This window comes from Microtus ochrogaster, chromosome 5, assembly GCF_000317375.1.
Source record: "Microtus ochrogaster isolate Prairie Vole_2 chromosome 5, MicOch1.0, whole genome shotgun sequence".
Classification (NCBI taxonomy): domain Eukaryota; kingdom Metazoa; phylum Chordata; class Mammalia; order Rodentia; family Cricetidae; genus Microtus; species Microtus ochrogaster.
Window position 1 is genome coordinate 53,518,979 of NC_022012.1, and position 21,827 is coordinate 53,540,805.

A 21,827-nucleotide genomic window follows, 5' to 3' on the forward strand; every position below is an offset into this window, starting at 1 on the left:
TTGGAGCCTGTCCTGGAACTAGCTCTTGTAGACCAGGCTGGTCTTGAACTCACAGAGATCCACCTGCCTCTGCCTCCCAAGTGCTGGGATTAAAGTTGTGCGCCACCACCGCCAGCTCCTTCTGTATATTTCTTATCTTTAAGGTTACAATTCACTTCAGGTATTTATTTCTTTTTGTTACAGAATTAAGATACAATCACTTAAAAAATTTAACTTGTCTTTTCCCTCCTTATAGCATCTACTACTAAATCCTCATATGCAAAATAATTTAAAATGGCAGAAATGTATATTTTTCATACTTCAGGAATGTCCATACATATGTAATGTGGAATCTGAAAGAAATGACAAGTCAGAGACTTGTAAGTACACCAATCATGCATTTTGCATGAGAGTAAATGATTTAATAGCTTTATTACTCTAATATACTATGATTTATTTCTAATATAAAACACCCTTCCCTGATTTAAAACTTACAAAGTAAATAAAATTTTCACTCATGCTATCCAATCAAAACCAACATAGGAATTATACTTAGAGACAGTAACAATTTAAAAGACATCATCAGATAATGAAAAACAACAGCAAAGATAAAAATCTTTCTCTAATATTTGCTTTCTACCCAAGTCACTAGATTAAAAAACATACAACATTATAATTCCTATTTGAAATATAGTGACAAATTTGATACCATAGCTTATTTTTCTCTCTAATACCATGTTTTTTCTTGCTGAGGTAGAATGTATGGCCTTGTGCATGCAAGGCCAGTGCTCCAGCAATGAGCTAGTTTTCGAGTCCTAAAATATAATCTTTCACACTTGATTCCAAGTTTTTTTTTTAAGTTATTTATTTATTTTTTGTTTTTTGCAGTTAGGGTTTCTCTGTAGCTTTGGAGACTGTTCTGGAACTAGCTCTTGTAGACCAGGCTGGCCTTGAACTCACAGAGATCCGCCTGCCTCTGCCTCCTGAAAGCTGGGATTATTAAAGCCGTGCGCTACCACCTGCCTGATACCAAGTTTTAACAAAAACTTTAGACATAAGTCATTATCAAGAGCTATAGACAAGCTTTTACTTTTCCAGTTTAACCAATGGAAAATTTAAAAATCAGCACATACAAAATGAAATACAAAAGCATGGCTTTACCAAGTACCACATGTTTACTTATGAATATAATACCTTGGTTCGGGAAGGGGTTTTGTTCTGTCTTCTTTCATTCCATACAAACGCGATAGCAGCCATGAAATGAACACCATGATTCATTGAAATGGGTCCCAATAATTCCAGAATTTGTTGTCTTAAATTCTAAAATAATTTAAGCATTTTACAAGTAAAATAAAACACAAGAACATTAATAACTAGATAAAGCATTTACTTCAACAATAGTAGAGAAACCTTCGTGTTAGCAGCAGTCACTGGGCATGGCAGTATATACTCAGCATTGTGCAGGCTGAGATAGGAGGATGAGGAGTTCAAAGCAAGTCTGGGCTATTATGTAGTAAGTCCTTGCCTCATGAATATTTTAATTTTAAAAGAAAACAAAATTTAAAAGGAAAAAAACCTATTTGTCCAAAAAAATAACAACTTACCACTCTGATCAGATACTAGGAAAACACAGTATGAAGTTCAGTTTTATTTGTTTAAAAAATTTATCCATTACTTTAATTATCACTTAGCAGTTTCATTGCCATTGAAGCTGCAATACACGCTGTGCGTAACTTTACCTTAGAATTTACTTCTAAATTAGTTTATTAGGTCAAAGACTATGAAATTTCTGAGATAGTGCTTTACTATGTCACATAGGCTATCCTGGAACTTGCTAGGAAGCTTAGGCTGGCCTCAAACATAGATTCTCTTATTGTGAGCCTACGATTATTAGCATATGCTACCATACCAGGCTTGATTATAAAATTTTGGATTCTCTGCACATACTGCTGAACTATTTTCTGGAGTGTGTGTTTGGTGGGGCAGTGTGTAGTAAAATGCCAGTTTAAGATGTATTAAAAGGGAGCCGGGCGGTGGTGGCGCACGCCTTTAATCCCAGCACTCGGGAGGCAGAGGCAGGCGGATCTCTGGGAGTTTGAGGCCAGCCTGGTCTACAAGAGCTAGTTCTGGGACAGGCACCAAAGCTACAGAGAAACCCTGTCTAGAAAAACCAAAAAAAAAAAAGAAAAGATTTATTAAGAGGGAAACATAAGAATGAACTTCAAAAACATATCTAATGAAAGATACTAGACATAGAAGAACAAATAGTATATAAACTCACTCCTATGAAAGATCCAGAAAAATCAAATATATATGGAAAGAGAATGGACTGGCTGTTGATTAGGGTTGGGGATGGGAAAAATGAGCAAGAGCATGCATACCAAAGAAATTTTCTGTAACAAAAGACATAACTGAAACCTGGACTGTGACAGTTTCACAGCTTTATATATTTCCTTAACAAACTTTACATCCCTTAAAATAGTTAACACAACTGTTTACTACTCAATGTTCATGGAATATCACATGCACGACCTAAGTTAGCAACTCATTGTGAAGAAAGTCCTTAAACAGATACTTGTGCTCTACAGATGAAGTCTAAGTCTTCTAACCTTTGTGGCTCCCAGATTGATTGTGGTAACAGATGCAGATGCAGTGACCGTCATCTTTTCTGCAGCATCTGCCTGGTGCAGTATGCTCCAGAGCAGAGTCACAGAGGACATGATCATGTGAAGGATTGAGAGGATTCCACTGCGAGCTTCAAACAAGTGTTTCTGGTCCACATTGACCAAGAGCTATCAATCAGAGGAAAAACAGTTACTTACTGAGTGAGGCACATCTTTAAGAAGACCACAAATGTCTCTGAAATCTTACTTGATGATACTGGGTAGTTGGATCCAACAAGCAGTAATGGATAACGGCTGTGATCCCTTCCAAAAGAGTAAGAATCATATCTGGTGGAATAACTGATGCTATCCACAAAGGCCTGAAAAAATGTATGAAACAGAAGGTCTGTGAAAGCATACTTCAGTTTACCACTAGTAAGTGCCCAGCACATGCCAGACACACAGTAGGCACTCAATAAACATGAATAATAAAAAAAGAAAACGTCAGGGACTCACTATTTCCTAATCTGTAAGTGAGCTGATCTAACAGCACCAGAGTTCTGCTTGGCTAAAAAACAATATACAGGGCTGGAGAGATGGCTCAGCGGTTAAGAGCATTGCCTGCTCTTCCAAAGGTCCTGAGTTCAATTCCCAGCAACCACATGGCAGCTCACAACCATCTGTAATGAGGTGCCCTCTTCTGGCCTGCAGGCATACACGTAGAGAAACTATTGTATACATAATAAATTAAAAAAAATATGTTTTTTTTTAAAAAAAGAACAATATACAAAGTAAAGAAATAAAGCCTCTGTGAACCCCCTACTGGGGAATGCCAAACACATCAGTGGAGGTTTTCTTAGAGGAGAATCAGACACCAGTCTACTAAACATCTGCCTAATTCTTCACAGATCAGTTCTGAATATGGCTGAGACACAGAGTTTACCACCAAACTGGGGAAACCAATAACAAAATTAGATGGGGAAAATACTTTAAAATTTATATTCACTTCGGCTGCAAATTTATTTGTATTTAGATAATATACTGGACAAGGACTGGAAAAACTTTTTTTTTTTGCTCAGTTAAGTCAAAAGAACATCATCTAACTTTAATTCTTGCTTGAAAGAAAAAAAACTGTTTTCTTTCATCTCTATTCTATATATCTTAGTGATAATAAAATACTAGAGCTGAACTTTCTTATTTTTAAAAGTGGCTTATTATTTATAACATACTGACAGCCACTATTTCATTTACTCCTAGTATGCTTTTTGTTTCTTTGTGACAGTGCTAGGGATCAAATTGAGGGCTGTATGCAGCTAAATAGCAACTCTGCCAGAACCGCATTCTATGTTTCACTCAAATCGTGACATTTAAGGAGACATATCTATGAAAAATGTTACTAACAACAAAGTTAAAAATCAATCTTTACTACCATCAAATAACCATGTTTTGTATTTTTACTGCTGAATTAATGTCCAAAATGACAACAAAGCTAAAATCAGTCATTACCTACTATCAGATAATCCTGTTTCATATTTGTACTGCTGAATTAGATTGTCCAAATTCCTGCACAGCTGTAGTGTCACAGAAACCACAACTCTCTGTAGAACTTTTCCCATGTAAGGCAGAGTAGATGTGATTAAGCCAATCCACTGTGGATGCATCTTACATGCACAGTGCTGATGCAAAGCTCTGATCACTGCACAGAGGAACATGCCTTGACAAGTGATGGGCTGAGCGTGCAAATACTGAAGAGAAGTCATGGGCTGATGGGGACTGATGTGTTCCAGATCAGACACAACGAAATCAAAACCTGCTTCATTCTCTTCAGGAATCGTCATCACCCGGTGTTCTAGAACAATCAGCCTCTGAAGCACCCTAAGAAGCTGTGACTGGAGTGTGCTGCCATTGTCAAATTCATCCTCTGAGAAATTGATGAGGCTGTCTTCTGAGAAGCCTTCTTCCACAGCAACCATGTTCTTACCTGCGATTTTTTCACTGTGCCATTTTTGTACACTGAAGATAGAGGATAGCAAACAATGAAGAATCACTTTCTGAACTTTGCACTTAGATAGCATATCAGAGATAAAACTAGGGAAACCCTTTGCAGAGCTTTCTATTACTTTTGCTAGCTCTGTAAAGAGGAGAGTCAAGATTTCTATGCTCATCATTTGCATGTTTCGATTGCCTATCAAGTCTTGGGTAGTGACCTTGACATGAGTTGGGTAATGGCTACGCATGTAATATAAGCAGAGAGAAATAAGAATTTCGATGTACATGGAACTCCGGAAGTTATGATTTGAGTCCACTGGAATGTGACTATAGAAGTCTTTGCCCATAACAGAGATTCGGTGTCTGGCCAATAGATTCTGAAGCAGTGACAGCTGAGGAGTATATGCATTATTTACACTTGTGGTTGAAATGGCATTTACAAAAGCAATGGGGTTAGTTTTCAAGATGGATTTGATGGCAGAAAAGGCATACAGAGTCCTTGATGAATCATACAACTGCAGATACAGGAGCACATGTTGGTAGAGAGGATGGATGTTGAAATTAGGAGATTTCCGTGATCCTGGAGAGCCCATGTCACTCTCAATTTCAGAAATTTCGCCCTCACCACAGCTATACCAGTTCTCTAAGTCCAGGCCGTCACTGAAGAACACATTTGTTTGTTTCAGTTTCTCATTTGCAGCTTTTTTTTTGTCCTCATCCTTTTTTCTGGCAAGCTTTACTTTGGGTTTTGCACCTGGTTGTTTACCTGATTCCTTAACAATTGTTTCTTTCTCTGAGATCTTTTCTGCTAACTTTTCTTTGAAGCTGAACTGAATACTACTGTGACTCCTTTGTCTAGATTTGGTTTCTGTGGAAACAGAAGAGTCATTGAGAGTCTGTGCTGTTCCTGAAATGCAAGGAGAAGAGCTGTTTCTGGAGATCCCATTGGTCAAGCACTCACAGCCTTCCTCTGCAGACACAGACAGAAACTGAGGGCTGTCGTCACTCAGCAAAGCATGCTGACTGTGTTGAGGGGCCTGATCGTCACTTTTCATGGCCTTTATACCTGCATCTAAATCACTGCTCTTTAGTGGCAGGGATTCTATTTCTAACTCAGATGTAACTGATGCGGATTCTGCTTCCAGGCCACTTACAACTTTACATATCAGGTCAAAGACGACTTGCTGAACATCATCATCTGGGGAGCTTGCCTTTGCCATGAGAGAATCCTCATGAGCATTTACATTTTCAGGATCAACTTCATAACTAAAGTTGTCTCCGGCAGAAGACTGAGAACACCCGGAGTCAGAGCTCTGAAGTATTTCCATCTGCTGATCTGGGAGGTCAAAGTCAGATACAACCATTGGAATTGTCTCACTGCTGGTGCTTAGGAGGGAAAGTCTATCACTCAATGGATTAACAGTGAGGCTGAAATTCTCTATTTCGTCCATAGTAAGATGCTTTTCACCATTTCCTTTCGATGCTATGAGGTGCACTTGGCTTACTGGCATATGACACAAATAGAAAAGGAGAAAAAACACAAAAAGGATTAAGATAACTAAAATATAAAAAGCAGACCAACTTCAAAAACTATAATACTTATTTTCATCACTAACTTGTATCTTCTGATTAAAATTTTAGTTTACCATTATCTTAGAACTTTGAAATAAGATAATCATGTGGATGATTATTAGAATTTATAGCTTAATGACAAAAGTAAGTTTAATAGACAGAACATAAATTTTACCTTTTTTTTCTCTAAAATAAGACATTCTTTAAAATTACAGGTTAAAATTATTCTTTCCTCCTTATATGATACTCCCCTTTACTTATGCTGGTTAAAATTTAAATAATATATAGTTTAAAGTATCAATAATTTCCTTAGTTTTAGTACAAATTCAACAAATATTTATGAACTATCTAGACTGCGTCAGATGGGAAACCAAGGAGTTTTAAATGAGTAAGGGACCATAAAAACATATTTTTCTTCCATTTCACACCATGTAGGGCAGAACTATGTTATGTTTCAGAAGAAGTTTTGGTGCTGTATGTATAGTAAAGTTAAATGCCACCAAAGTACTGGTACCTCAGTTGAAGTCTGAGACTGGAATAAGAGGAGAAATGAGAATTTGGCAATAGTTAGAGACTGGCTGGCAGAGTGCTACCACTTGAATGTTTTGGTAATATAAGCAGGGTAGTGCAAGTTCTTAGAACATCCACAGGAAGCACATAAAAGCTAAACAGAGGACCCCAGACTCAGCAGAAACACACTAAAAATGGAATAGAAGCATGATAGTTTGCAGCGTCACCATTTACCAGCTGTGGAACTGAAAGCCACAGTTTTCTGAACATCAACTGAATGGCTGGTAAAATAAGCTGACCCACAAGGTGATTTGTCTATAAAAGATAAGGAAAAATGACTCATGACTTATCATATATAAAGTGTGCATTATAGGCCTCCCCATGAGCCTTTACAGGATCTGAATTGCTACATAAATTCAAAAATACGTCATAAAAAATTGACCGTCTCTGACTACAACTGTGGCTGATTCCTCCTCTGAGAAACTCAACTTATTAACAAGATCTAAAAGCCCAAAGACAGTTACTGATGAAGAGTAACTTTTGACCCATCTAGATGAGACTCTAACAGACAAGGAAGGAAGGAAATAAGACATGAAAAATATCCCACACACAATTCTCTTGATAATCACTGTTTGGTCACACCTCACTTCTTTGAATAACTTAAGTCTAATTAGAAGTAAACTTTATGACCTTTACCATTGTTGCAGGTAAAATTTCGCATGAAATGTTTGTCATTTTCCTCTCCTGGATAACAGGAAGTCTTATTCCAGTAACGTTCTGCTTGTACACGCTGCACTGAAACCCTCTGAGTTTTTGGATGAAGTAGAAGCAGTAATAATGGTTCCAGTACTCTGGCAATGTCATGCCTTTGTAGCACCTGGTTCAGCCAGGCTTGCCCCACAGAGCTAGTAGAACCATCAAGACTATTAAGGCTATCTAACATGATGAATAGTGACCTAAACACAGACAATAAAAACAAAGAATAAAACACTTTTAATTATAGTATGACTTTTTCTGTAGTTAATATTTTTAGCAATTTTTCTAGTTAAGAAAACATTTTCTTCTTTTCACATTCAAAAATATTACAAGTGTATATTACTTTTACAAGACACATTTTACTTAGTCTTGCTTAGTAACATATTTCACTGGTATTACGCACTAAAGTTTTCACAATGGCGAGGGCTACTCTGCTCTCAATTCTCTCCAGGAGTTAAAAGAATGCACGAAATTCAAGTAATGCCATCCCATAAAAGGTCTGAGCTAGTCTGAAACCAGAAAACCCAATACCCAAATCCTCTGTGGAATCTTGGGTTAGCAAGTTAAATTCAGTGGATTTCAACTGCTTTCTCTGTCAGATTAGAACAGGTGGTTGGCAAACTAGAAACTTGTTTGTAAGGCACTTGGCTCAAGGTCTCATTCATTATATGGGTTGACCAGATGGTTCAACATAAACTCCTTTGAAGATGGCTGAAAAGTACTGGTTAATCCAAAATTGGGTTGTAATCGCAGTTAGGATTATGGCCACTTTTATGAGACCTGAAGGTAAGATTACTATCTTCTGATACCTTATGAGCCCAGAATCAATGCAAATCTAATATCTGAAGCATGAATTACTCCATTTACTTTTGGGTCTATATGTGAACAAGCATCTCTGGAGACAAATATTTTGAATCCATGGGAGGCGGGGTGTTGGTAGTACTTTCAGTTAAGGCAGAGGATTGAGAATGGCTGACTAGTATTTCAACAGTGTGAATATAGATTCAAGAAGGCTGGGTGTTCTCTGTATTACTACCATCATACAATGACACATGGCACATAAAAGGGATTTGATGATCAGTGGCCCAATGTCTGAAAGGAAGACACTTGGTTTTCTACACAATAGAAATGAAAATCTACTGGCTAGGTAACACTACCAAGTATTTTACTGCAACTTTGATTTTCTAAAAAACTAATAAATTCTCATCTCCTGTTCTATCCTGACAGAGACTTCCAAAAAGACAACAAATAAGACAACCAACAGTAAGATGGGAATATAAAATGTAACCAACCTGTCAAAGGAACGTGCAAAAGATGACTTATTTATATGGAGATCCCTTGTTAGATGCCAAAGAACTGCAAACTTTGCATGTGCTTCCATCCTTATTTTCTGAGAAAAATGGAAGATTAAATTATTTTCTTCTCAACTGAAGATATTAAGTGATTTAATGAAATTATTTAATAATAAAATCAGTATAACTGTTTACAAGTACCAAGTTTAATGGCCACACTGCTCAAGTACACACTGCAATGAATTTTTAGTATGTTATATAACTTGGAAGTAGAATCAAACAAAATATTTGTATATAGACAAAAATATTTAGCCTAAAGGGTCACTTATGCTGGTTAGTTTTTACTGGAAGTTGATACAACCCTGAGTTATCAGGGAAGAGGGAACCTCAAATAAGGAACTGCCTAGATCAGACTGGCTTGTGGACACACCTAAGAGGCACTGTCTCATTGGCTAATTGATCTTGGAGGGCCTGGCCCCATTGCGGAAGCATCCCTAGGCAGGTTGTTGTGGGATATACAAGAAAACGAGGTAAAGGTGGGTGTAGTGTCACACACCTGTAATTCTAGCACTCTAGAGGCAGAATCTGGTGAATTTCTGTGAGTTCCAGGACAGCCAGGGCTACAGAGAGAGACCCTGTCTCAAAAAAAAGAAGGAAAGAGAAGAAAGGAGGAAGACATAAGCACTCACACAAGCAAGCTAGCTAGCTAAGTATATGCCTGTGAGCAGCCAGAGAGCAAGCTATAAAGCAACGTTCTTCCATAGTTTTTTGTCATCATTCCTGCTCTGACTTCCCTCAGTGATAGTATGATCTAGAAGGATCAGACAAATAAACCTTTTCCTCTATGCTGGTCTTCATCATTATGTTTTATTACAGCAACAGAAACCAAACTAGAACATCACCTTAACTCAAAGAATTACTTTAGACTTTTATCGATGTGACTACTGATAGTATAACAGAAAACAATGACAGCTAAAAACATGCATGCCATTATATCATGCATATACAAAACATTTCTTTCTTCTTAAATAAAACAACTGAGTTTAAAAATTATTTTCTCTCAGGAAAATAATCATACTCAAAGGAATTTCTAAAAAAACATGTATTTTAAATTTAGTGAAAATATGGTGTCAGTTTTTTACACCCATCCTCAAATATTTATAAAACGCTTCAAGCAAAGTCCCAACCAATAAGACTTTAATTGTTAAAAAAAAAAAAAAAAAACAAGCCTACATGGGGTAAGTTAGAAGAGTGCTTGCTTTATCTATAAGCTTAAGAAATAATTTTTTTCTATGATGCTTGTATTTATACATTAACCAAGGGAAATATTTAAAATTCAATATTGTTTGAATTTTTTCTGGGATGTGTATCTTTACTCAGAACTTGTAAGAATTATTCTTAAGAAGGAAATGTTGTATGTTAAAAATAACAGGTTTTTATTTGTTATATATTTATACATAATGTAAAACAGAAAATGAAACACAAGATTTGTTCTAAAATTTGATTTCTGAACAATTTTGAAAGAATATGGTAGGACACAAATTAGAATTTAAGAATTTTTTAAATGAACACTATTACTCACATTTAACATTATGTTCTTTATTATTATTTATTCTGATATGAGATATAATAATTTTCCTAGAGAGGTCCCTTAATTTATTTTTTGGATATGTGTGCTTGAGTGTGTGTATGTGTGTGTGTGTGTGTGTGCATGCATGTGCATGCTCTTGTGTGTGCAGGATAAGGACTTACCTTATCTTTATGGGTTAACTGCTGACTTATAACGTCCTCACAGATGCTAGAAGAAGGAACCAAATTATGTAATTGGTAAAATAATTCCACACTCTTCTGATGGTGCTGAGGTGTCCCGTCTCCCATCTGGTCCCATAATGTCAAGGCTACATGCTACAGAAAAAGATGTGAAAGTGACTGATTATATAATCTTTATAAAAGTCAAACTCAGCTGCTCACTTTCTGGCTAACTGAACATTAGAATCCTTTATAATACATTAAAAAAACTTTTTGTTTAGAATTATTTCACAAAGGTGTTCTGCTTGCAAGTATGTAAGTGCACCATATGTCTGCTTGGTGCCCATAAAGGTGACAAGTATGTAAGTGCACCATATATCTGCTTGGTGCCCATAAAGGTGACAAATATGTAAGTGCACCATATATCTGCTTGGTGCCCATGAAGGTGACAAGTGGTGCTGCATTTCTTGGCACTGGAGTTACAGAGAGTTGTGAACTCCACTCAGTGCTGGGAATTGAACCTGGGTTCACTACAACAGCCTTAAGTGCTCTTAGCCACTGAGCCAACTCTCTGGCTGATACTCCTTTCAAATTCTTCTAAAATCAGCAATGTAACAGACAGTTTCTCCATGGCCTAGATAAGAACTCTCGATTACTTTACTGGGGTTTAATGAAGTAACACCAGAATAAAGTCTGATACATTCTCACATGTTACAGACTAAAATATTCAAATACCTAAGAACCTGTGAGAGTTTTCTACCTCTTCTCTAGTGCTGAGGATTGCAAAATGGCCTCATGTATGTTAGGCAAGCATGCTATCACTCAGCTACATCCCAAGTCCATGGAGTTTTCTGAAGTCAGATTAGAGCTCCATGTGCTATCAGAGTCTTTGATCTATGCCACTCATAAGAAGACAAGAGTCTTTAGGGCTTACCATAATACTATAGAATCAACTCTACTCTAGCAGGAGGAAGTATCAGGTAGGGGGTAATGACTTGAAATTGACTCTAAAAACTCCTGAATGTATAAAGAATCCACCTGTAGGAGGCAGTGAGCTTAAAGATACTTGATGTTCTCTGGGAAGACATCTGTACCATTATGGTAAAATCAGAGTGTGCACTATTGGTCCTGAGGGACACCGTGCACCAAAGGTAATCAAACAACACAAAATCAGAACAACCTGCCATAGAGTTTTACAAAAGTAAGGGTTTACTCTATTAAAAGCAGCAAAATATCCACTTACTACAGAAATATCTACCATATAAATGGGCTTTCTTCTTGTTTAGTTCAAACTCTTTCCTTCCTTACTTCAGTGCCACAAATCAAGCATCATATATGCAAACTTTCTTAGCCATGTACAACCTGGATTTCTTGGAATTTACCTTGAAAAATTCAGTCTTCTCAGCTATATACCTCAGATTGCCCTGTGTTAGGGGAGGTCTAATAACTACGGCTACTCTTCCTTGGTTTGGACTTAAGGGTTGAGCAGGCTCCATGCTGTTGATACTTTCCCCAGTGACCATGGCAACAGACTGAGTCAATCCCACTAGGTCCATGACCAGAGACACGGCGACACTCTGAACACTGAAATCACTTGCTTGGCTGCAGGCACTCATGAGAGTCTGGAGCCACTGTGGAGGATGTGCATGTTCACAGCCTGAAACAAGAGACAGCATGAATCAGTTCATGTAGATTTAAGTTAATTTCAAAATGACAAACAACACTACTTCAGGTCTTGATCTTTTAAAATCATGGTTTCTCAAATAGTCTTTATAACTTTGAAAAATAAGGCAACAATAAGAATTTCACAAACTTTTAAAAATATATACTTTCATATGCCAAGTAATATAATCTGACTTCCTATCTTTATAAGCACCTTATCAACAAATATTATCTAATGCCCACTGTCCTGCAGGAACACATGTGATGTCAAAAGAGAGAAGTGAAATTGTTACATTGTTTCTCCCAGACTTTTACTTTCAGTTTCTAGCTTTTAAGCAAAATGTGAAAGCCATGTAAACCTAACAGTAACTTCCCCATAATGACTGGATTTCATTTAGTCTGAAGAGATGGCACAGTGAGAAAAGGCACTTGCCACCAAGCCGGATAACCTGAGTGCAATCCCTGGAACCTACATGGTGGAAGGAAAACCAACTCCCATGGGGTTGTTCTCTAACACATTCACACATGCACACACATGGACATTGCATAAAATACTAAAATATAAATAGTAAAAACAATCTTACCAGTGTCAAGTTTCTCAGAATGTAACTCTGAGGTATGGTTTCCCTCTGCAATATAGACTGGGAAACTTGAGCACTCTAAGAAGAGCTGACAGGCAGCAAGGAAGGCAGAAAGGTATTCTTTTGAAGTTTTTGGTGTATATATACTTCTTTCATTTGCATCCCCTTGGGAATCCCTGTCCCATTTTGAAGTGTCTCTTTGAAATCGACGGACATCTCCCTGATGGTCGGCAGCCAAAGGCTGAGAAAGGGAGTCACTGTGAACGATGTAGAGGTTAATGAGTCTGGTAAGAAACTGCTGGACATACTCCAAGCAGCACTGCATCGCAGTCTTTTGTGCTGCCTTCCCACTTCGGGCTGCTGTACCCTGAGTGAAGGTGGAAGGTGGCTGAATAACAGTTTCTTCAGATCCCACTGTGGATGCTGTTTCTGTCTCTGAAGATGTGCTTCCAATTGGGATGGTAGCTGTACCCTGTCCATTCAGCTCTCTGTCAAGATCATCAGTTCGGTCTGCTTGATACTGTATAAACTCAGTGAAGCCACTTTCTGATGATCGACTACTTGGTGGGTTTTCTCCCTCTTCAAATACTTCAGCAGGATTTTCTACAGAAACTGATGATACCTGATGATTTTAAACAAAGCGAAAGGTTGAGCAGGAACATAGATACTAAGGACTAGAAAGGGTGATCTTTTCATAGAAAGCTATAGATTACTTACATACAGCTTAAGTTTACACTAGAATCAAAGCAGTTCCTACATTGACTAAAGTTTCTGATAATCAATAGCAAACAGTAATAGGGTTCCAAAAAATACAAGAAGATAAACTCATTCACCAAGTACTTATCATTCATTGTGTCATATAATAAGGCTGGCTTTTTTTTTTTAATGACTTGATTTTTCAGACAAGGTCTTGTCATGTACCCAGGCTCAATTCTTCCTCAAACTCTCCTCTTAAGTGTCAGGAGTAGAGGCATGTGGCACCACACTTGTTAGGGTCCTGAGGTAAACATACATATATGTACAAATCTTTAGGATCTGTACCCTTGTTTCAAATGACTATTCTATCTTCTTCATAAACAATCTTTCTTAATGTCTAAACAATGTAAAGAATGAGAAATACAAGATTAAAAATCTTGCATTTTAAGTATTATAAATAAAATCTAATGGAGGATGTGTTTGGGACCACATGAATGAAAATCTCTGTTGAAGTATGTCAAGTGTCATTGCATGCCCTTACACCTAAATCCCTTCAGTGAAGAGTGCTCAGCTCATATATTCAGATCATGGATTAAGCACAGGGCCAAAGGGAACAGTTTAGAATCTAAAAAGAGACAATGGCAATACAGACAAATGACCATTTCTAGACTAGGGGCAGAGTCAAGTATTGTCTGGTTTTGTGTAAATAAAGCTGTGCATTCCCTTGAATGTGTTCCATGTCTGCAAGAGTAAGATCATGAGAATATTTTCTTTTTAATGCATGAATTAAGTACTTCTTCTTAAAGCTGGGCTTAACCCAGTGTTTCCTGCTTTAGTGAATAACACACCATCATTCATTAAAGCAAAGAAGATGGAAGCCTACAAGTCACAGTATTTTCTCCACACCTTTCTTTTTCAACTTGCCTTATACCCACGCCAGTATGGTGGCTAAGGGTGTGAGTTCTAAGTCAGCTAGGTATGTGCCATGAACTTGATAGTCTTCAAACCTCAGGTTCCTAATTTGTGCACACCAGTGTCCTCTTATCTGCAAGGGATACATACACACACACACACACACTATATATATATATATATATATACATATACATATATATACACATATATACATGTATACATATACAGTGTGTGTATATGTGTATATGTATGTATATATTGTAAGACCCGTAGTAGATGCCTGAAACTGTGGTTAGTACTGCAAACTTCATAACTGGCTTTTTTTCTGTTCATACAAACTAGTGGTTCTCAATCACAGGGTTTGCATATCAGATATCCTGCATATCAGATGTCTATTATGATCTATAACAGTGGAAAAATGACTCTTATGAAGTAGCAATAAAATAATTTTATGGCTGGGAATCACTACTATATAAGGAACTATTTTAAAGGATCACAGCATTAGGAAGGTTGAGAACCAGTGATATACACAGACTCATGATAAGGCAACACAGGAAGAAATGTTAACAACATTAATCATATAAAACAATTCTAATAAAATAAGACTAACATGAATGTGGACTCTCCCAAAATATCTTATATCATAGGCATCTTTCTTAAGATGATGTGACAGTATGATGAGAAGTGAGATGAATGATGCAGGTACTTGGTTGCAGTATTAACACTGCTACTCAATAAGAGCTACTTGAACGAGCACACAGAATCCATCTGATAACTAAGAAAGGAGGGTGGATAGATACCAGATTGCCTATGCCAGAAAAAGGATGCTTTGCATGTTGAAGAGGACAGCGGATGATTCCATCAATGTACAAACAACAGCGGCAAAGAATTTAGAACTTGTAAATTATTACTAGTATTTTCCACATAAAACATTAGGTTGGCCATTGACTACTCACTGGCAACTGAAATTATGGAAATGGGAACACTCATAAAAAGGACTACTATAACAACAAGTTTCTACATTTTACAGTTAGTTTAAGGATTTAATATAGAGGGAAACTGGCAGAGTACCTAATGCCCAGCAAGCACACATTTTAGTGATCACTCATTATCCTTAATTATTTTATCACTAGTGTTTTTAAAATTTTGCTCCTAAATGTATTTCTTCTTTTTCCAGTATCTTGTTAGCCCAACTTAACACCACCTCTCACCTGCACTACTGCAGGTCTCCCCACATCCATTTTTGTTTCTCAGATCCATACTCCACACTGCAGCCATAGTAAGTTTCTAAAACATGTATCTTATTTTGGCACTTGCCTTTTTCCCCTTCTTTGTCTTCCCATTGCTCCTAAGACAAAGAATAAAAGCCTCAGTATAGCGAACAAGGCTCTGTTAACCTGTCCTGCCTTTCTTAGAACTGCATCATCAAGTGCATAGAGTTCCTTTCTGCCTTAGGGTCTTTGCCACTGTTTTTTCCTGTCATGTGCTTTCTCTTTTCATACTTCTCCACCCCAAAAATTTCTCTAGGGCTCCACTTCAAGAAGCAGTCCCTGACTCCTAGGTATGCCAAGTCACCCTCTTTCCTGCCCCCATCCTACACCTATACCTCTAATTTGGCCCTACACTAATCATCTATATTAACTGTAATTAAATGTGTAATTGCTTGTTTTATATAGATTGTACAGTTAGTTCATAAAAGATACTAATGAACAAAGTAATTTTTCTGTTTCAAAGACAGAAAACTTAAGTTCAAGCTGGGCATGGAGACACGCGCCTTTAATCCCAGCACTCAAGAGGCAGAGACAAGATAATCTCTATGAGTTCAAGGCTAATCTGGTCTACAAAGTGAGTTCCAGGACAGCCAAGGCTATTACCCAGAGAAGCCCTGTCTCAAAATACCAAAACCAACCAAACAACAACAGAAAGAAAACTGAATTTCAGGGAGTTTAAAATAAATTTGCCCAATGCTGCAGTAGAAAAGCTAAGTTGTTAACATAGATCTTTGGAGAGGGAGATTTTCAACTCGGTTATTTATTATTATTTTTAATGTGACCACAGTATTACTATGTACAGTACAACTCTTCATATTATGGTATCAAAGTCTATAGTGGCTAGCAGATTGAACTCATTTGCTTATTTTTCTCCTTGAAAGGTTATTTACCATTTAAATGATGTACTTTTTACAAAAGAAGACTTATTTGGGTAATAAAACTATCATTAGCTTAGTCCTATTTATTTTTATATTAATACAAAGGACAATACTAAGGTAATAGAATTTAATCTATAAATCCAATTAAACTTGCATACATGAATAATATTTATTGGTTTAGACTATATTATGTGGATATATAGTTTTTATGATGAATTTCTTTCTAAAAATAGAAAGGGTATTTAGGCCATTTGAGTAGATGCCCAATACCAAAATATTACAAAAAATATTAAGTGCCATGTGGTCAAACTAGGCTCACCATTATTAAAAGCAGCAGCCCTTCACATACATTTCAAAAAAACATGGTCTCAGCCTGAAAATATTATCAACTTTCATATATCTAAGATTATACAATTGTGCTTCAGGAAAAAGGATTGGAAAAACATATTATGGCTAAGGCGCATGAAAGAAGAAGGAAGGATGAACAGAAATATGGGTGGATATGGGAGTTATATTCAATGTTACATCATAATTTAGACTGTATTATTTAACTGTCCTGGATTTAACTGAACAGAGTCTCATTTACCATACCTATGATCATCAATAAATGCTTTCAGATAAATATGAATTTCCACATATTGAACATGTTACTGAAAAAATGGTAAGGGTCTGTCTTCTCCAGCTCCCATAAGTCTCATTTAGCATATTATCAGTTAAACACTTTTTAGTTTTATTTCTAAGAAAATCTTAGAGCACCGTGTAATGACAGTCCCATGAAAGGACTTTCCTACCATGGTAGAGACAGAATATATTATACATATATGAAGAGCAGTTTGGAAAGGACCAACCTGGAAAGCAGGCTGGTTCTAGTTTATGTAGAATAACCCCAAATATATTTAAAATGATCAAATTTCATTTCATTATGAAGGATATATTAGTACAGAATGAGAAAAAAAGTTTCAGGTTTAGCGGCTGGTGGGAAAGGTTGTACATACTACCCACAAATTTTATTTTGCGGAGAAGTAAAACAGGTTATCCATGGAAAGAGGGCAATTATATAAGCATATGATTACAGACAACAAATCTGATTCTCTAGAAATTTTCAAATACTTACATTAACATAGTGCCAATGTGATTACACCTAATGTAATTAACATATAATTCAATTGAAAACCTCTACTCATACTTTACTAGATTGAATTGTTTCATTTATTTATTATGTATATGTGTTTGTGTGGGTGTGTATGTCAGAAGTCAGAGCACAACCCTTAGGGAGTCAGTTCTTCCCTTTCACCACGTGTGTTCCGGGGACTGAACTCAGGTCATCAGATTTGACAGCGAATGGTTTTATTCACTGCGTCAGTCATCTCACTGGCCCGTACTAGATAGATCAGTGTAAGTCTGAAAGGAATTAAATCACTAATTTTTCAATTAGGATTTCACTGGCATTAAAGTATGCTATTGGTGTAAAACATTAAAATTATATATTACATGCTTAGATATATGTGTGAATATGTACAAAGAGAGTTTAGTTTTACTCAATTTCAAAATATTGAACATATGGGTACTTAAAAATTTAAAAAAAGATTATAGATTACAGGAAAATCATGCCAAAAATTTGGTGCAGTGAAAGAATCAATAAAATTTATATATAGGCCTGTTACCCAGACAATAGGTAATGCTTTTATGTTTACTAGATATTTCACACTGTAGCTCATATGACTAAGGCATTCAATTTTTAAAGCTAAAATAAAAAGATAACATAGCTATTATCAAAGAATCATGCTTATAAAAACTTGAATATGTCTAAATTGTCTTATATAAATTTTACAAAACCAAGAATTCCTGCTAAAAGTTTGGTAATTGCATAAAGATACTATGATATCAATTTTGTATATATTACATATTGAAATGATAATGTATTTGTTACATTTGGCTAAGTAAAACAATGCCATCAGCTTCTTTTTAATGTGACAAACAGAAAATTTTAAATTCCTAAAATTAGATGTCATATGTATTTTACTTCTACTGTAAAGTACTGACATAGACAATCAACTATATAATGACCAAGTTAACAAGATTCTATTGCCAAAGCACTTTGATCACTGATATTTAAACAACTTATCTTAAAAAATGTTCTGCACTAAAAAACATAACTGATCTGATACTAAGAACCCCAGCTAAAATTACCTTTTTGTCTTCCCATTCTTTGACTGTGCTGCTCTGCCCACTTGGAAACTGTTCCACACCCCCAGTGCCAGCAGATAACAGTGGGGGCTGGACTTTGCTAAGGATCTTTGAGCAGAGTTTCAAAGAATCTGTGAGCTCAGACAAGCGTAATGTCTGGAGATGGCTTGTCAAGGCAGAAATCATCCTGAGCAGTAACTGGGGCAAGTGTTCTGTCTGTATTTCAATGTAAGTTTCCTGAAAATAAAAGAAGATTAGAAAGATTTAATGTAATATATAAAAGCTATTTTATTTTAATTCATACAAGTAAGGCTCTATATTTGCTTATGTTTTATGGGTATCATGCTCCTAACAGCTCATAGGCATTTTCATACTGATGACTCAGAAAATGTGCACTTAATGCCTGGAGTTGGCTTAGGGGCTAAAGTGCTTGCTGTGAAAGCATAAAGATGATCTGAGTTCGGATCCCTAGCACCCACATTAAAGCCAGGTCAGGTGGTGCACATCTGCAATCCCAGTGCTAAGGACAGAGAGACAGGCAGGTTCCTGAGGGCCAGCAGTCAGCCAGTCTAGTCTAACTGGCAAGCTCCAGGGACCCAGTCTCAAAAAGTAAGGTGGAGAGTAATTCAGGAAGACAACCACTTTCAACTTCTGGCCTCCACAGGTACAGATATTGTTCATAGGACAAGAGCGTGGTCACAAACTCCCCCCACCCCCCAATTTCTTAATCCAAATACTTCAAGCATTATATAATTAGATACCCCAATTTTATGAGCTATATTAATAACATTCTAAAGGAAATGAATAAAATCAGTTAAAATAAAAACAGGCTGAATGCCATACCTGACACAGCACCCTCATACTTCTAGTAGGCTTCAAAATGAGAAAGCAAAAAGTTGAGGAGAGAAAACACAAGGGAAAACAATTCCAACGGTCTTCATATAATAGAAAACATTGTTAACAAATATAAACGCAGCATCAGAATTCCACCCAATAAACATAAGACTTTACAACATGCAATTGGGAAGTAGATTCCATGTATTCTATACACAAATGCCAAGGAGAAAAAATGTTTAGAAGATGTTATGGAAAACATATGCCAAAGAAAAAACATTTAGTTTTAAAGATAAGATTTTTTTCTGAAGATGACATTTATATTAAACATGAAATATATAAACTATGCTCTTTAAATTCCGTGTTTTTCTCTTAACCAAGATAGTCTTACCAAAGAGACAATATCCAACAAAAAGTCCACCAGTAAGCAGAAATTGGTCAGCTGTAACTCAGATGAGTCACTACTGTCTCCAGGCCCAACCTGAAGTCTGGCATGCAGTGTTCTCCTAAAAGGAAAAGAATCAACTTTATCAAACACACTATCACATGATAGAAGACACGTGACTATAACCCTGTCTTAACAAATAAGACTCAAGTCAGGATTGGGACACATTGAAATGTTCATTCCTGTTGTCCCAGAACACCACCTGAAATGGCTACTCTGGATTCTACATGTTCTGGATATAACACACTTGTTGAGATTTGCACTGCTGTCACCATGGATATATCTCCAAGTAAAAATAAATGTTTCTTTATTTGATTTCTAAACTGAGATACTTGGTTTACAAGTGTTTTTTCTGTGTTGCTGTTATGCCAACATATGTTCTTCATATCTGGAATGTAACTCTCCTTCAAGATCTGAGATCAAACATCTGTTTTACAGGAAGTCTCTTTTGATCCAAGATGAAACCCAAGAAACAACAATATTGATCCTATTTGACCAAACACTGCCCTATACTCTCAAGATATAATTATATCATATTTGACTAGCAAGAAACATAAACAGGTAGAGAAATACATAAAATCAATGAAAGTATGAGGATAGCAGATTCTGATGTGGGGTTTGAGAGAGTCAAGGCTACTGTAAGGTGAGTGACCCCTCTACAGGATTATTCCAGAAGAACAAAGGAGGTAGGATATGTAAAGAATAGCACAGTGAAGGCTCAGCAGCACAAAAGGTGGTGAATGTTTAAGAAATAATTCAGGTTGGCTCAAGAACCATGGTTGTGTGTTGTGAATATAGATTAGTACAGAAGGGTGGGTATATGTGTTGAAAACACAAGGTGGGCAAAAGATACTAATAATTCCTCTCCATCCTGACACCTTAACCTACGAGGCATTTTCAACTTTTAATCTATTCCCGGGGCAGACATGTGCATATCTTACTTGTACCACTATAAAGTCCCTGAGGTCAGCGATTATTTAATATGCCTAGCAGATGCTTTTCAGTTGGGTTCTCAATATCTACCAACTGGACAAGCAAGTAAATCCACAAATTCTTAGAGATTCATAGACAAATATATTTCTAAATTCTCTAGACTCAAGATTGGACATGCCTACTTTGGAATACATGTTTCTCATGCTTTAGAAGTTAACTAGGGCGTGAAAGAGCTAACTTTGGAGTCCGGACAGAGATTTCACTCTGCTTCACTAGTACTCTAGCGATTTCAGACTGTTTCAGGCTTTCTACCCTAATGGGCAGTGTGTTTATTATTGCTTATCAGTTACCAAATGGGATGGTTCTAAGTCTCTGAAAATACACAGTGGGCCTGTTGATAAACGGAAATAGTTCTGTGAAAATGTGCTGATGCAGACTGCTATCTTCTCCACAGTCAAAAACAGGGGGGCTGCTGCAAGCCAGACACAGGAACACTCTATGCTGGGGAGTGGATCATCATTTCTAAGCTCCTTTCCAGTTCTAAGACTATATTAGCAATGATTTTTATATCCTGAATTGACAAAGTAAACTTAGATTATGGGTAAATAATTAAAAGAACATTTTAAAAGCTAAATATTAGCTTTGAATGTTATTGGACTACAACAAATGAAGCCGTTAACTTACCGACAACATTCTTCAAACCAGCGTGCAATGTAATCCCACATATAATAAGGTTCAAAGGAATTAAAAAGAAGATTCGCAGTTTTAATCAGCTCGGCTGTTTTCTTGTTTTCCCTTAATTTACTAAAAAATAAAAGAAACAATCAAAACAACTTTGAGATATCATCTTACACCTGTCAGAATGGCTAAAATCAAAAACTCCAATGATAGCCTTTGCTGGGGAGGCTGTGGAGGAAGGGGTACCCTCATCCATTGCTGGTGGGAATGCAATCTTGTGCAACCACTTTGGAAATC

The 21,827-nt window shown here is 36.6% G+C and overlaps 1 protein-coding gene across 1 annotated transcript in view; it reads right to left on the reverse strand.

The window, feature by feature from the left end:
* The window catches only part of Dop1a (DOP1 leucine zipper like protein A), a 74,455-nt gene that overhangs the window by 22,155 nt on the left and 30,473 nt on the right, over positions 1-21,827 (reverse strand). Inside the window, exons 11-23 of the mRNA XM_005347693.3 lie at positions 21,537-21,656; positions 19,866-19,980; positions 19,484-19,513; positions 18,644-18,877; positions 12,697-13,315; positions 11,833-12,107; positions 10,454-10,606; positions 8,702-8,799; positions 7,350-7,609; positions 4,089-6,075; positions 2,851-2,962; positions 2,589-2,771; positions 1,174-1,299 (exon numbers count right to left, since the gene is read on the reverse strand). Of these exons, the coding sequence (XP_005347750.1) occupies positions 1,174-1,299; positions 2,589-2,771; positions 2,851-2,962; positions 4,089-6,075; positions 7,350-7,609; positions 8,702-8,799; positions 10,454-10,606; positions 11,833-12,107; positions 12,697-13,315; positions 18,644-18,877; positions 19,484-19,513; positions 19,866-19,980; positions 21,537-21,656 (4,312 nt within the window). The remainder of the gene's footprint in view (positions 1-1,173; positions 1,300-2,588; positions 2,772-2,850; positions 2,963-4,088; positions 6,076-7,349; positions 7,610-8,701; positions 8,800-10,453; positions 10,607-11,832; positions 12,108-12,696; positions 13,316-18,643; positions 18,878-19,483; positions 19,514-19,865; positions 19,981-21,536; positions 21,657-21,827) is intronic.